The sequence below is a fragment of the Danio rerio genome, chromosome 15 (assembly GCF_049306965.1).
Source record: "Danio rerio strain Tuebingen ecotype United States chromosome 15, GRCz12tu, whole genome shotgun sequence".
NCBI classification, from domain to species: Eukaryota; Metazoa; Chordata; class Actinopteri; order Cypriniformes; family Danionidae; genus Danio; species Danio rerio.
Window position 1 is genome coordinate 48808985 of NC_133190.1, and position 15588 is coordinate 48824572.

Consider the following 15588-nt stretch of genomic DNA (forward strand, 5'->3'; position numbering starts at 1 on the left):
GAAAAATCCAGCTTAAACCAGCCTAAGCTGGTTGGCTGGTTTTAGCTGGTTGACCAGGCTGATTTTAGAGGGGCTTTGGCCATTTCCAGCCTCGTCTTAGCTGGTCAGGCTGGAAAATGACCAACCAAATCCAGCTAAAACCAGCTTGACCAGCCTGGCTTAAGCTGGATATAGCTGGTTTCGGTTGGACTCCCAGCTTGGCTAGGCTGGTCAAGCTAGTTTTAGCTGGTCATCTCCTAGCCTGACCAGCTAGGACCAGGCTGGAAATGGCTGGAAACCAGCCTGGAAGTGGCCAAAAGCCCTCTAAAACCAGCCTGGTCGACCAACTAAAACCAGCCAACCAGCTTAGGCTGGTTTAAGCTGGATTTTTCAGCAGGGCTTCTACCTTACAATTAATAAACAGCTAATTAGCAGTTTATTGAGCTAGTAATGTTAGATGATGGATTGTTAATATCGTGAACTGTAAACTAAAGTGTTACCTATAACTCTACTGTAGAAGCCAAAAACGATATGCTTTTTACATTGCAACTCACGATTAATTGTAAAAATGAGCCATTGTACCTCTTTCCAACAGGGAAAACCGGCAAGAATCAAGCATGCATGATTTGCATTCAATAGATGTGATTATAATGGAAGTCAATGGGGCAGAAACACAACGAAAGGGTCGTCAATTTAAACAATAATCGACGCAGTTTTAATTGAGACGCACTCTTCTGATGCTGGATTAGACGTGCAGCAGATGTTCAACCTGCTGCATTAATGACTTACAGCTCGCTGAAAATAACCAGTCTTTGGGTGCGATTTATTATTTATGACTGTGTGTGTGTGTGTGTGTGTGTAATAATGACATCAAATGTGCTCCACCCACAGCGCTGTCTTTAATTAGCCGAGCCCATCAGACATGCAGAGATCAAACCGGAGAAACAAACAGCTGTCAGCCCTCACAACACAGCTGGAAACGACATCCATATTTCATTTCAGCATCATTTATACACTGTGCACCTGAGCGAGATCTCCTTAATGCACTGCTAACAGCATTTGAAAGGTTTCTCCAGAGTGTATTCTTTAGGCTTGGTTGTGTCTATAAGATGCAAAGCAATGTGTGCTCATGCTTTATTTGTAAAAACATCACTGAAGGCAGATTTATTAGCCCCCCTGTATATTTTTATCCCCAATTTCGGTTTAACGGAGAGATTTCTCCAACACATTTCTAAACACATCTCATTTCTAGTAACTCATTTATTATACCATGATGACAGCACATAATATTTGACTAGATATTTTTCAAGACTAGTATTCAGCTTACAGTGACATTTAAAGGCTTAACTAGGGTAATAACGGTAAAGTTAGGGTAATTACCCTCATAGCAAATGGACTTGGCCCAAATGTGGCCTCAAGAGCACCAGAAGTGTTCTGCAATACATTATGAACACAGTTAGTACATTGTGTTATTTTTATGACGTCTGTACCTAGTAGTTAAGACAACTTAATATAATACAGGACATACTATAAAGTCATCCATTAAAGCAGGTGACTAGTCAGTGGGTCAGTGTTTGGTTTAAGAGAATAAATATGCAGCGTCAGCTTTCTTCACTGTTTCTGGCTGTGTTGGAAAAAGGATGATTGTGGTAAAGTGGAAAGTGAGCACTAACACGGCCTGCTTTGCCATTATCGCTGCAAAAATGTCATGTTGCATGCGCATATCCCACAGGAGGGCGAATAATTTAAACTTCAACTGTATATTATTAAATACAGAATTATTCGCCCCCCTATTTATTTTTTCCCCAATTTCTGTTTAAAATAGAGCAGATTTTCCTAACGCATTTCTAATCATAATAGTTTTAATAACTCATCTCTAATGACTGATTTATTTTATCTTTGTCATGATGACAGTAAATAATATTAGACTAGATATTCTTCAAGACACTTCTATACAGCTTAAAGTGACATTTAAAGGCTTCACTAGGGTAATTAGGTTAACTAGGCAGGTTAGAGTAATTAGGCAAGTTATTGTATTATGATGGTTTGTTCTGTAGACTATCAAATAAATATTTAGCTTAAAGAGGTTAATAATATTGACCTTAAAATGGTGTTTAAAAAATTAAGAACTGCTTTTATTCTAGCCGAAATAAAACAAATAAGACTTTCTCCAGAAGAAAAAATATTATCAGACATACTGTGAAAATTTCCTGAATCTGTTAAACATCATTTGGGAAATATTTAAATAAGAAAAAAAATGTAAAGGGGCACTAATAATTCAACTTCAACTGTATATTTCCCTCTTTCCGTGGAAATAAGAGCACCATGGCAGCAGGACCAGATGGCTGCCCGCCCTCATCGGGCTATATCCACACCCCCTGTTCCCATCTCCTGTGGCAATGTTGTGTCTTGTCTTTGTGTTTATGTGCTTGATTGCTGGGGCTTTTTTTCTCCCTGGTCTCACATTGCTCTAATTCAAGCGCAAGGTGAGAGGGAGTTTTTTTGCCTACCTCTCCTGAAATGTATCTTACCTATTTTATAAATGCTACCTTCTGTGACCTGTCTTCCCCTGAAAATTGTGATGATTGTGTACGGTTGGGGGGGTTCAATTTCACATGAAAGTGTATGGGACAAATAAAGGCCTGATTTGATTTGATTTGATGCTAAGCTAAAAGTGCACTGGTGTCCTGACATATTATCTTACTCATCAGATTATGCTACCAACACTGTATTTGAATGGTTGTGAGGTTGGGGTTAGGGAATAGGTATAGGAGATTTTACAGCTTCATATCACACTACTTTACATTTGAATTTACACCGGTAGCAAAATCTAATGGGTAGCATATTGCATCATAATAAGTCCTACCTACTTTCATAATTGGAGGTAGGACAATCTTACAAGGTGGGAAAAATCGTCAGAACACGGGCCAGAACCGGACATCGGCTGAATAAATAAAAGCAATGGTATAACTCAACTGTTTAACTGTTTAACTCTAGAGGAGATGAACAATGAGCCTAACGTCTCTCAGTGCAGTAAAATCCTCATCAGTGTGCTGATCATCAGGATGGTGAAGGTATAGACGGGCATGTTTTGGGCAGAGTTTCCCGGGTCAGTGGATGTGTCTGGGTTTTCGTCTGGTTTTGCAGTAATAGCGCAGTGTTGCTGATTTTCACCAATGCATGCGGCGTAAGCCATGGCGTGCGGGATGTAGTTCTGCTCATAAACGCCCTGGAAGAGATGTGCCATGGGCCCGCGAGCGAACACTGCCACATCCTCACCCCCGTGGGTCTCTGAGTCCAGCGGGACGGCCGACTGCTGGATGTAGTCCTTGTCGGCTGACAGACATACAGAACAACAGTACATTAAAACATTGATCTCACAACACAATAGCTATGTTTCCATCCACCTATTTTATGCAAATGCGCATAAAAAAACCAGCTGATGGAAACGCCATGATGCGCATAAATTTTGAAAATGCACATAAAAAACGTATGCGCCTAACTGGGTAGGATGAACTTTTTATTCGATAAGAAAAGATGCGCATAAACTGCAATGGAAACACTTTTATCGCGCAAACTCCAGCATGCGCATTAAAAAAGGTCATGTGATTTTGTTAAAAGAGATCATGTGATGCTTAAAATGTGTGTGAATGGACAAAACGTCAGGCTGAGCACATTATAAAACATCTGAAATGTTGTTTTGGTCATTATAAAATGCCTTACCGTTTCAATATTAGTGTTATTATATTATTAATGACCTCCAGAATCAAGAGCGCCTGTGCTCCGCGTCTGAAACCTTCAAACGCCACTGCGCGCTCACTGCTCGTCAGGATTGTCTTCTGAGGCGCATTCATTTAGAAAAGATTGATGCAGCTTCTCCTACTGCAGCAAATGCAGTTTTTATTGTTGATATTTGGCGCCAGTTAATCAGGAAGTGACGATTTGGTCGCTTTGACTCGTTGGATGGAAACGATGCTTCATTCGCACAACTTTTATGCGATAATCCAGTTTTGCGCATAAAGTTTATTCGCATTTTTGGATGGAAACACAGCTAATGACATTAAAGTCTGCACGAACCGGAAGTTGTGACCTTTTTTTTGCGTATTGTGGCGCAGAGAAACCAAAGAGCTTAGAATAACCAAGAGGCGACACTCAATAGAACGTTCCACTGCAACAGCAACAGCCCCGCGGTTCCGCCATTTTGGAGTGAAAGCGATCGGCCGTCCATTCACTGTTGCCAACTATTTTCAACGAAAAGGCGCTAAGCTCTGAACGAGAAGTCGTTAAAAGTCGCTAGATTACCTCATACGTTAATTTGCATATTACTGATGTCATCACGTTCTACCATTTCTGTTTGTTTAACAGTCTGAGTCTATGGTTAATGAAGGGATTTTTATATTTGCACTATGCTTTATACAAGCACGTCAACCCTACAGAAAAATCCAGCCTAGGCTGGTTGGCTGGTTTTAGCTGGTCGACCAGCCTGGTTTTAGAGGGGTTTTGGCCATTTCCAGGCTGGTTTCCAGCCATTTCCAGCCTGGTCTTAGCTGATCAGGCTGGGAGATGACCAGCTAAAACCAGCTTGGCCAGCCTAGCCAGGCTAGGAGTCCAGCGTAAAATCAAGCTGGTCAGGATGGTTTTAGCTGGATTTAGCATTTTCCAACCTGATCAGCTAAGACGAGCCTGGTCAACCAGCTAAAACCAGCCAATCAGCCTAGGCTGGTTTAAGCTGGATTTTTCAGCAGGGAATTTAACTAAATTTATTGTTGCTTGAACACAGTATATCATTATAGATGTGTAGTGAATTTGCAATCTCTCAGACGTAATAAACTCAGACAAGTTCCCAAACTCTCACTTAAATATCTGTGATTGTGAACAAGAGAGAATAAACGGTCAAATTAAATTGTTAAAATAAAAGAGAAGCAGATCAGTTTGACTGTACCAGGGAAATACCTTCACGCTACCGGTGCTAAATCATTTGCCGTCAGTACATAGAGAGGTGATCTGCTGTCGGGCTGCAGGTGGGAGAGGCTGCTGTACGAGGACTGGGACAACTGGCACTGCTCTGAGGCGGGGGAGGGGCCGGCGGCATCACCCGCAGCTCGTTGAGAAGAGTAGGGACGGTACAGTATGGACAAACGGCAGTCTATAAAAATCTCCAGTAACACAAAAATAGTCGCTAGATTTGTCGCTAGTCGCTTTTTTAAAAATTTGCCGCTGGGGGGACTGAAAAGTCGCTAAATCTAGCAACAAAGTCGCTAAGTTGTCAATACTGCGTCCATTGGATCTTGTTGCAGTCGCGATGGCAAGCAGCTGCTTTGATTTTTTTATTTATTTGTTTAAAAACCACACTAAAGCTGAAATACAACCTAAAAGACGACAAAACTTATTATCACAATCATCAGCACTTTTTGTTTATTTGTTTGTTTATTTTACAGACTTATAATGCTGTTGTTATATTGGAGTTTTCATTCCAAAATGGCCGCCGCGCCATCTAGTGGCTGTTTCCCAAATCGCACTAGAGTGTCGCCTCTTGGTGATTCCCTGCTCTTTGGAGAAACGGAATATTAAATGAGAAAATAGTGGGCGTGGCTTGTTTTTTTTACTCTGATTAGCTGTAGTAAAGTAGGCGTTTCATTCATAAAGATGGGGAAAGGGTTTGAGGAGAGTTATTACAACGTAACAGACTCCTAACCATTTTTGTTTCATGTCAAAACTGACAGCTGGAGGGGCGTGGTTAAGTATGTTAGCCACACCCACTACATCAGACAGACCTAATCTGAGAATTTAACTCAAAACAAACAGGAAGTGCATTTTCAGATTTCAATTAAAGATTACAAGGGCAAAGTATTTGTTTATTTTTTTTCTCAATGACATGCACTGATGAATTGTTCATCAACTTGACCAGCCCAGCTAGGCTGTGTGCCCAGCCAAAACCAGCTATGTCTAGCTTAAACCCGGCTGGTCAAGTTGGTTTTAGCTGGTCATTTTCCAGCCTGACCAGCTAAAACCAGCCTGAAAATGGTCAAAACCCAACAAAAACCAGCCTGGTAGACCAGCTAAAACCAGCCAACCATCCTAGGCTGGTTTAAGCTGGATTTTTCAGCAGGGCTTTCTAAAATGTTGTTGCGCTCTGCACTACTGGGCTACCGTAGTAAATACAACATTTGAGGTTTTAATCAGCAAACAACTGTATTTCCTACCAGTGTCAACTTTGCGTATGTCTGGACGCTTGTTGTTGGTGATTTTGTGTCCTGGACCGTTCCCGTACATCAGAGTTGTGTATGGTAAAAAGTCAGAGGCGAAGATTGGAGATTTACCTATCAAACAACAGAGATGATTGACAAGTAAGCATTACTGCAACACATAATCATAATAAATAAATATTATTTAATCATAATAGTTTTAATAACTCATCTCTAATAACTGATTTATTTTCTCTTTGCCATGATGACAGTAAATAATATTAGACTAGATATTCTTCAAGACACTTCTATACAGCTTAAAGTCACATTTAAAGGCTTAACTAGGTTAATTAGGTTAACTAGGCAGGTTAGGGTAATTAGGCAAGTTATTGTCTGCGACACTATCCTCACCACCCACGCCCTTGGTTATATCCACGTCTAGGGCGGCAGAATAGAGAGGGCGACGTCCGCGACACTACCCTCACCACCTGCGCCCTCAGTTATATCCACGTCTAGGGCGGCAGAATAGAGAGGAAGGCAGCCACGACACTACCCTCACCACCCGCGCCCTCAGTTATATCCAGGTCTAGAACGGCAGAATAGAGAGGGCGGCGTCCACGACACTACCCTCACCACCCGCGCCCTCAGTTATATCCACGTCTAGAACGGCAGAATAGAGAGGGCGACGTCCGCGACATGACCCTCACCACCCGCGCCCTAAGTTATATACACGTCTAGGGCGGCAGAATAGAGACGGCGACGTCCCCGACACTACCCTCACCACCCGCGCCCTCAGTTATATCTGCGTCTAGAATGGCAGAATAGAGAGGGCGACGTCCGCGACACTACCCTCACCACCCGCACCCTCAGTTATATCCACGTCTAGAACGGCAGAATAGAGAGGGCGACGTCCGCGACACTACCCTCACCACCCGCACCCTCAGTTATATCCACGTCTAGAATGGCAGAATAGAGAGGGCGACGTCCGCGACACTACCCTCACCACCCGCACCCTCAGTTATATCCACGTCTAGAATGGCAGAATAGAGAGGGCGACGTCCGCGACACTACCCTCACCACCCGCACCCTCAGTTATATCCACGTCTAGGGCGGCAGAATAGAGAGAGAGAGACGTCCGCGACACTACCCTCACCACCCGCGCCCTTAGTTATATCCACGTCCAGGGCGGCAGAATAGAGAGGAAGGCAGCCACGACACTACCCTCACCACCCGCGCCCTCAGTTATATCCACGTCTAGAACGGCAGAATAGAGAGGGCGACGTCCACGACACTTCCCTCACCACCCGCGCCCTCAGTTATATCCATGTCTAGAACGGCAGAATAGAGAGGGCGACGTCCACGACACTACCCTCACCACCCGCGCCCTCAGTTATATCCACGTCTAGAATGGCAGAATAGAGAGGGCGACGTCCACGACACTACCTTCACCACCCACGCCCTAAGTTATATACATGTCTAGGGCGGCAGAATAGAGACGGCGACGTCCCTGACACTACCCTCACCACCCGCGCCCTCAGTTATATCTGCGTCTAGAACGGCAGAATAGAGAGGGCGACGTCCGCGACACTACCCTCATCACCCGCACCCTCAGTTATATCCATGACTAGGGCGGCAGAATAGAGAGGGCGACGTCCGCGACATGACCCTCACCACCCTCGCCCTCAGTTATATCCGCGTCTAGGGCTGCAGAATAGAGAGGGCGGCATCCGCGACACTACCCTCACCACCCGCACACTCAGTCATATACACGTCTAGGGCGGCAGAATAGAGAGGAAGGCAGCCACGACACTACCCTCACCACCCGCACCCTCAGTTATATCAATGACTAGGGCGGCAGAATAGAGAGGGCGACGTCCGCGACAAGACCCTCACCACCCCCGCCCTCAGTTATATCCACGTTTAGGACGGCAGAATAGAGAGGGCGGCATCCGCGACACTACCCTCACCACCCGCACCCTTAGTTATATCCACATCTAGGGAGGCAGAATAGAGAGGGCGACGACCGCGACACTACCCTCACCACCCGCGCCCTCAGTTATATCCACGTCTAAGGTGGCAGAATAGAGAGGGCGACGTCCACGACACTACCCTCACCACCCTCACCCTCAGTTATATCCACGTCTAGGGCGGCAGAATAGAGAGGAAAGCAGCCACGACACTACCCTCACCACCCGCGCCCTCAGTTATATCCACGTCTAAGGTGGCAGAATAGAGAGGGCGACGTCCACGACACTACCCTCACCACCCTCACCCTCAGTTATATCCACGTCTAGGGCGGCAGAATAGAGAGGAAAGCAGCCACGACACTACCCTCACCACCCGCACCCTCAGTTATATCCACGTCTAGGGCGGCAGAATAGAGATGGCGGTGTCCGCGACACTACCCTCACCACCCGCACCCTCAGTTATATCCACGTCTAGGGCGGCAGAATAGAGATGGCGGTGTCCGCGACACTACCCTCACCACCCGCACCCTCAGTTATATCCACGTCTAGGGCGGCAGAATAGAGATGGCGGTGTCCGCGACAGCTCCCTTGCCCCCATCACCCAGTTCAGCTAGCTACGCCCTGTGTGTGATGACAATAAAGTTCAATCTAATCTAAACTAATCTAGTTTTGGTTTAAATGAATGTTTTTATTATTAAGGGAAAACGAAATAAAAAACTACATAGGCATGGGTGAAAATAATCTTTGGCCCTAAAACTAATAACAGGTTGGGCCACCCTAAGCAGAAACAACTGCTATCAAGCATTTTCGATAACTTGCATCGAGTCTGTTACAGCGCTGTGGAGGAAATTGTCCCACTCATATTTGCAGAACATTGGTGGGTTTTCCAGCAGTAATCACCTTATTAAGCTCATGCACACAGCATCTCAATTGGATTCAGGTCAGGACTTTGACTAGGCCACTTCAAAGTCTTTATTTTGTGTTTATTTGTGTTATCTTTGACTAAGAATTAAATTTGTTTGATGATCTGAAACATTAAAGTGTGACGATTGTGCACAAAAATAAGAAATCAGTAAGGCGGCAAGCACTTTTTCAGACCACTGTGTGTGTGTGTGTGTGTGTGTGTGTGTGTGTATAAATAAAATGATTTTCTCTCTTCTGAATTTCCCTAGTGCTGTTTAACAAAGATATTTTCAACACCTTTTTGACTGCAACATTACACAAATGATTTCATTATGAATAATGTTGCTTTCAGCACTATATGGTATTGATTCTCCACCTCACTCACACACTCTCACACACACACAGGTCAGAGGTGTACCCAGAATGCTGTTTCCTCTGAAAGGGTATCCGTTGAAAGTGAATGCGTGTGAGTGGTCAGCAGTGACGATGGTCAGCGTCTCCTCTTCATCAGTGAGCTCCAGTCCACGAGAAACCGCCTCATCCAGAGCCACAGCTTCATGCAGAGCGGCTGACGCCCGACTGGAGTGATGACCCTGATCAATACGACCACCTAAACCACACACAGGGAAAGCACACATATATCACACACACAAACACATGCATCCACAAACAAACACATGCATCCACAAACAAACACATGCATCCACAAACAAACACATGCATCCACAAACAAACACATGCATCCACAAACAAACATGCATCCACAAACAAACACATGCATCCACAAACAAACACATGCATGCACAAACAAACACATGCATGCACAAACAAACACATGCATCCACAAACAAACACATGCATCCACAAACAAACACATGCATCCACAAACAAACATGCATCCACAAACAAACACATGCATCCACAAACAAACACATGCATCCACAAACAAACACATGCATCCACAAACAAACATGCATCCACAAACAAACACATGCATCCACAAACAAACACATGCATGCACAAACAAACACATGCATGCACAAACAAACACATGCATGCACAAACAAACACATGCATGCACAAACAAACACATGCATGCACAAACAAACATGCATCCACAAACAAACATGCATCCACTAACAAACACATGCATGCACAAACAAACACATGCATGCACAAACAAACACATGCATCCACAAACAAACATGCATCCACAAACAAACACATGCATCCACAAACAAACACATGCATCCACAAACAAACATGCATCCACAAACAAACACATGCATGCACAAACAAACACATGCATGCACAAACAAACACATGCATCCACAAACAAACATGCATCCACAAACAAACACATGCATGCACAAACAAACACATGCATCCACAAACAAACATGCATCCACAAACAAACACATGCATGCACAAACAAACACATGCATGCACAAACAAACACATGCATCCACAAACAAACATGCATCCACAAACAAACACATGCATGCACAAACAAACACATGCATCCACAAACAAACATGCATCCACAAACAAACACATGCATGCACAAACAAACACATGCATGCACAAACAAACACATGCATCCACAAACAAACACATGCATCCACAAACAAACATGCATCCACAAACAAACACATGCATGCACAAACAAACACATGCATCCACAAACAAACATGCATCCACAAACAAACACATGCATGCACAAACAAACACATGCATCCACAAACAAACACATGCATCCACAAACAAACATGCATCCACAAACAAACACATGCATGCACAAACAAACACATGCATGCACAAACAAACACATGCATCCACAAACAAACATGCATCCACAAACAAACATGCATCCACAAACAAACGCATGCATGCACAAACAAACACATGCATCCACAAACAAACACATGCATCCACAAACAAACACATGCATCCACAAACAAACACATGCATCCACAAACAAACATGCATCCACAAACAAACACATGCATGCACAAACAAACACATGCATCCACAAACAAACATGCATCCACAAACAAACACATGCATGCACAAACACTGACTGGACTGGACTGGACTTGTTTTAAAGCTGACAGACCTTCGACCAGCAGGAAGAATCCTTTGGGGTTTTTCTTGAGGATCTGAATGGCTTTGTCGGTGGTTTCAGAGATGGAGGGGTCCATGCTGTGATCTCGCTCCACATCAAACCTCAGATCAGCCGGCTCAAACAGAGCTGAAACACAGACACACGCAAAACACTTCACATTTTGCTGGATTTTTAACTCTTTTCCCGCCAGTGTTTCTTAAAACATTGAAATGTTGACTCTCACCCATCAGATAATCAGTCTTTTCAGGATCCAAAGCATCAAAATCTGTCTTATTCCACACATATCTGGCAACCTGTACAAACACATCAGCAAAACACGTCATAATCATCCAAACGTTCTGCGGTGTCTAATCTTTGGCCTCTGATTGGCTGTATTGTTGATGATCTCATCAGAAAGGCGTGTGATTGGCTAGAGTGTTCCTGAGCTCAGCAGAGAGGCATGTGATTGGTTGGAGTGTTCATTAACTCATCAGAGAGGTGTGTGATTGGCCGGAGTGTTTATTAACTCATCAGTGATTGGCTGGAGTAATCATGAGCTCACCAGAGAGGCGTATGATTGGCTGGAGTGTTCATCAACTAATCAGAGAGGCGTGTGATTGGCTGGAGTGTTTATGGGTTCAGCAGAGAGGTGTGTGATTGGCTGGAGTGTTTATGGGTTCAGCAGAGAGGCGTATGATTGGCTGGAGTGTTCATTAACTCATCAGAGAGGCGTGTGATTGGCTGAAGTGTTTATGAGCTCAGCAGAGAGGCGTGTGATTGGCTGGAATGTTCATCAACTAATCAGAAAGGTGTGTGATTGGCTGGAGTGTTCATGAGCTCATCAGAGAGGCGTGTGATTAGCTGGAGTGTTCATAAGCTCATCAGAGAGGCGTGTGATTGGCTGGAGTGTTTATTAACTCATCAGAGAGGCGTGTGATTGGCTGGAGTGTTCATGAGCTCATCAGAGAGGCGTGTGATTGGCTGGAGTGTTTATTAACTCATCAGAGAGGCGTGTGATTGGCTGGAGTGTTTATTAACTCATCAGAGAGGCATGTGATTGGCTGGAGTGTTCATGAGCTTATTAGAGAGGCGTGTGATTGGCTGTAGTGTTCATGAGCTCATCAGTGAGGCGTGTGATTGGCTGGAGTGTTCATGAGCTCATTAGAGAGGCGTGTGATTGGCTGGAGTATTTATTAACTCATCAGAGAGGCATGTGATTGGCTGGAGTGTTCATGAGCTTATTAGAGAGGCGTGTGATTGGCTGTAGTGTTCATGAGCTCATCAGTGAGGCGTGTGATTGGCTGGAGTGTTCATGAGCTCATTAGAGAGGCGTGTGATTGGCTGGAGTGTTTATTAACTCATCAGAGAGGCGTGTGATTGGCTGTTATGTTGATCACCTTTCCTTCCTTCATCTGTATCCAGTCCTGAATGAGGTTTCTGCCGTCTCTCCGCTGGCCCTGAGCACTCGCGTCTGACGGATACTCTGGATCGGGGAAACCTTTAGGTGTCATGTACTTACGGCCTCCTCCGATGATCACCTGCACACACACATACACACTTGCAACTGTCCAAGAGATCCAACAAGTGAACTTGAACATGGTATTTAAAACAATTTCCCCCCTCCGGCTCTTAAAGGTACAGATGACCTCAAAATTCTGCCATTCTCCACTTATTGTTGTTTATTTTGGACAAATCATTAACATTTTGCAGCTTCAGATGTGTATTTTTCTAACACACACTCACGTCAATATCGATGTTGTGTAGTAGTTGTGTAGCGATGTCCACACAGCCTTCAGTAGCTGCAGACGCAGGCAGATCCGCATCGCTGTACCAGGTCCTGCTGGCGCTGTGAGCGAATGAAGCTGCTGGAGTCGCATGCTGGACACGAGTCGTCGTTACTATTCCTACTGACTTACCTGAGACACACACACACACACACACACACACACACATGCATGCATGGGCACACATACACACAGACAGACAGACAAACACACACACAAAACATATTTAATGTGGGGCATGTAAAAGCCAGAAATGGATTAGCAAAGGTCTAACTAAAGGGTTAATGCTGACAACTGATCATCAACAGCAACAATTACACATTTTAACTCTTCCCAACAGGGGAAACCACAAACAATCAAGAATGATTATAAGCTGTCATGCCTTTGCATTTAAAAAATGTCCTTATAATGGAAGTCAATGGGGCAAAAACAGCCCCCAACATAATGACAGGGGAGTCAATCTGAACAATGCTCATGGGTTAAGCATCTAACCTGCGTCTTTGGCCCATCTGAGGATGGACGTGACCTCGTTGCCCTTCTGTGATCGACACACTCCGTTACGTGCTGCTGCGCTCACACCCACAGTGTTCAGGTTGGTTTTGACTCCGCACAGATACGCTGTAGCCGTCGCTGCGCTGTCAGGAATCTGAAAATCCACTGAATACACCTGCACACACACACACACACACACACACACACACACATGTATCATCATCATCAGACGAAGATTGATGAGGAATTATCACGATTTACGTAAACTTTAAATATATATTTGTTTATTGCGATTGCAAAGGTTTATATACAAGATTAATCCTACATGGAAAACAGTGTTTAATACCACCCTGACAAATTATTAACTAAAATAAATATATAAAAAAAATAATTATATATATATATATATATATATATATATATATATATATATATATATATATATATATATATAGTTCTGTCTGGTCCTTGAATCTGGTTGGCTAATAGCCGTGCGATATTTTGCCAGTAACATCACACAAAAGCCTTTTCACTCTTCATCTTTGTGTATTACTCCGCCAACATACAGCCAGCAACAAGCAGAGAGACGCTAAAGTTTGACAAATATTACTGCTTGTAGAAAAGGCTCTAAGGAAAGCTAGACTTTTATTAACAGACTTGTATTCTGAAAACTTAAGAGTGCATTTCCTGATGCTTCCAGTAGGAGGCGTTACAGTTATAGTTTCACTTTTCTGCTGCTTTCATTATGCAGTCAGAGATCGACGGCTGTGCAGCTAAAGTTTAATCCTTTCACTCCTGAAGTTCGTTTGGTGTTTTAAGTTTTCCAAGTGTTAGTGCATGACCATAAAGTAAGTTTTTCTCTTTATTTCTGTATGTTTTATCCTTGTTGAAGTGTATTAGTATACATTTACATCTGTATGGGCATGCTCAGACATGCAATGCTTGATGCTTCATGTCCGATCGAGTGATCATTAAGCTATATAGAGACAGCTAAATGCCTCATTAGCCACTATAAATGTTAAAATCTTTTATACTGCAGTTATTAATCAATATTATTGCATTTGTGGTGATGTTTGGCAAATTATTTAATTATTAATGCACTTGGATTCAGTATTACACATATTGCTGATAATGTATCATCTTTATTTGTAAGATTTATATTATTTAGAGCTATAATTGTTATTTAGGATAAGCCTGTAAGCTTTATTATACCTAACTAAGCAAAGATTGATTATTTTGTGTACATGTACCCATTCAACTGTACTAATTTATCCTCATGTTATTTGTTATGTTATTTCTAGACTAAATATCAATACACTTTGGAGAGAAGTTCCAGTCTCCTCATTTGTCGTGTCCTGACCGACACCCAGGATTGTTTGCTGAACATAATTTGAACTAGAGCCTAGCAGTTTCCTTTCCTCTCCAACACTACTGTTAGACAACAAAATGTAATTTTGAGGCTTTTTTAGTGGAGAATGTAGCTGTTTAGATTGCCACTATGCAGTTTATTTGTAAGAATAGTGCCTATTTTTAAATATTTACAATTTCTGAGAGAGTTCGGCCATTAGCCTGCCATAGTGTAGTAGACCAAAGACGGTTGACGTTTTTTATCCACAAGATGGTGCCAGGACTGCTTAATATGCCTTTACGTTTAGAAGATTATAAAAGTCTGATTTCTATCTACAGCTGATCAAATCATTATTAAACTGGTAAGCACACGTGCCAACACTTCTGTTTTTCATGGGAGTATCCCGTATTTCAGACCAGTCTCTCGCAACCATCCTTTTTTTATTTCTTCCTAAAAAACTCCCGTAATTTCACTCCCCTCTTTGGTACAGTCTGTAAACACCCCCGGGTTGGCAACTTGGGTACAGTACCCGATCGAAGCGGCCGCCCAAAACCCGCTGCTTCCTATCCCGGTTTTCAACAGTGTCAGAGACCTCACCCCTGAACACCCTCTCTCCCCGCTCTCCTGGATTTTCAGAGGCATGTTGGCAGGTATGCTGGTAAAGATCTAAGTCGATCTCTATCTTTTGTATGTTGTAGTGCTGTATTTATACTGATTTGCTCACTTATCAGGAATGTGTGTTGTGTTGGAAGATTAAAATAAGCGAAGTCCGCATGTGTTTAGCGCTTTTCCGTATCGCAAACACAACAGCAGTCTGGTAGTGATC

At 43.4% G+C, this 15588-nt stretch overlaps 1 protein-coding gene across 2 annotated transcripts in view; it reads right to left on the minus strand.

Annotated features, from left to right (window-relative positions):
* Positions 1 to 854: 854 nt before the first annotated feature.
* The window catches only part of alp3 (alkaline phosphatase 3), a 141259-nt gene continuing 126525 nt past the window's right edge, over positions 855 to 15588 (minus strand). The window contains exons 5-12 of one of the 2 annotated variants that reach the window (XM_073922652.1): positions 13415 to 13589; positions 12882 to 13054; positions 12536 to 12676; positions 11383 to 11452; positions 11151 to 11285; positions 9453 to 9644; positions 6183 to 6299; positions 855 to 3315 (exon numbers count right to left, since the gene is read on the minus strand). In XM_073922652.1, the coding sequence (XP_073778753.1) occupies positions 3005 to 3315; positions 6183 to 6299; positions 9453 to 9644; positions 11151 to 11285; positions 11383 to 11452; positions 12536 to 12676; positions 12882 to 13054; positions 13415 to 13589 (1314 nt within the window). In that variant the 3' untranslated portion in view covers positions 855 to 3004. 2 annotated transcript variants of the gene reach the window in all.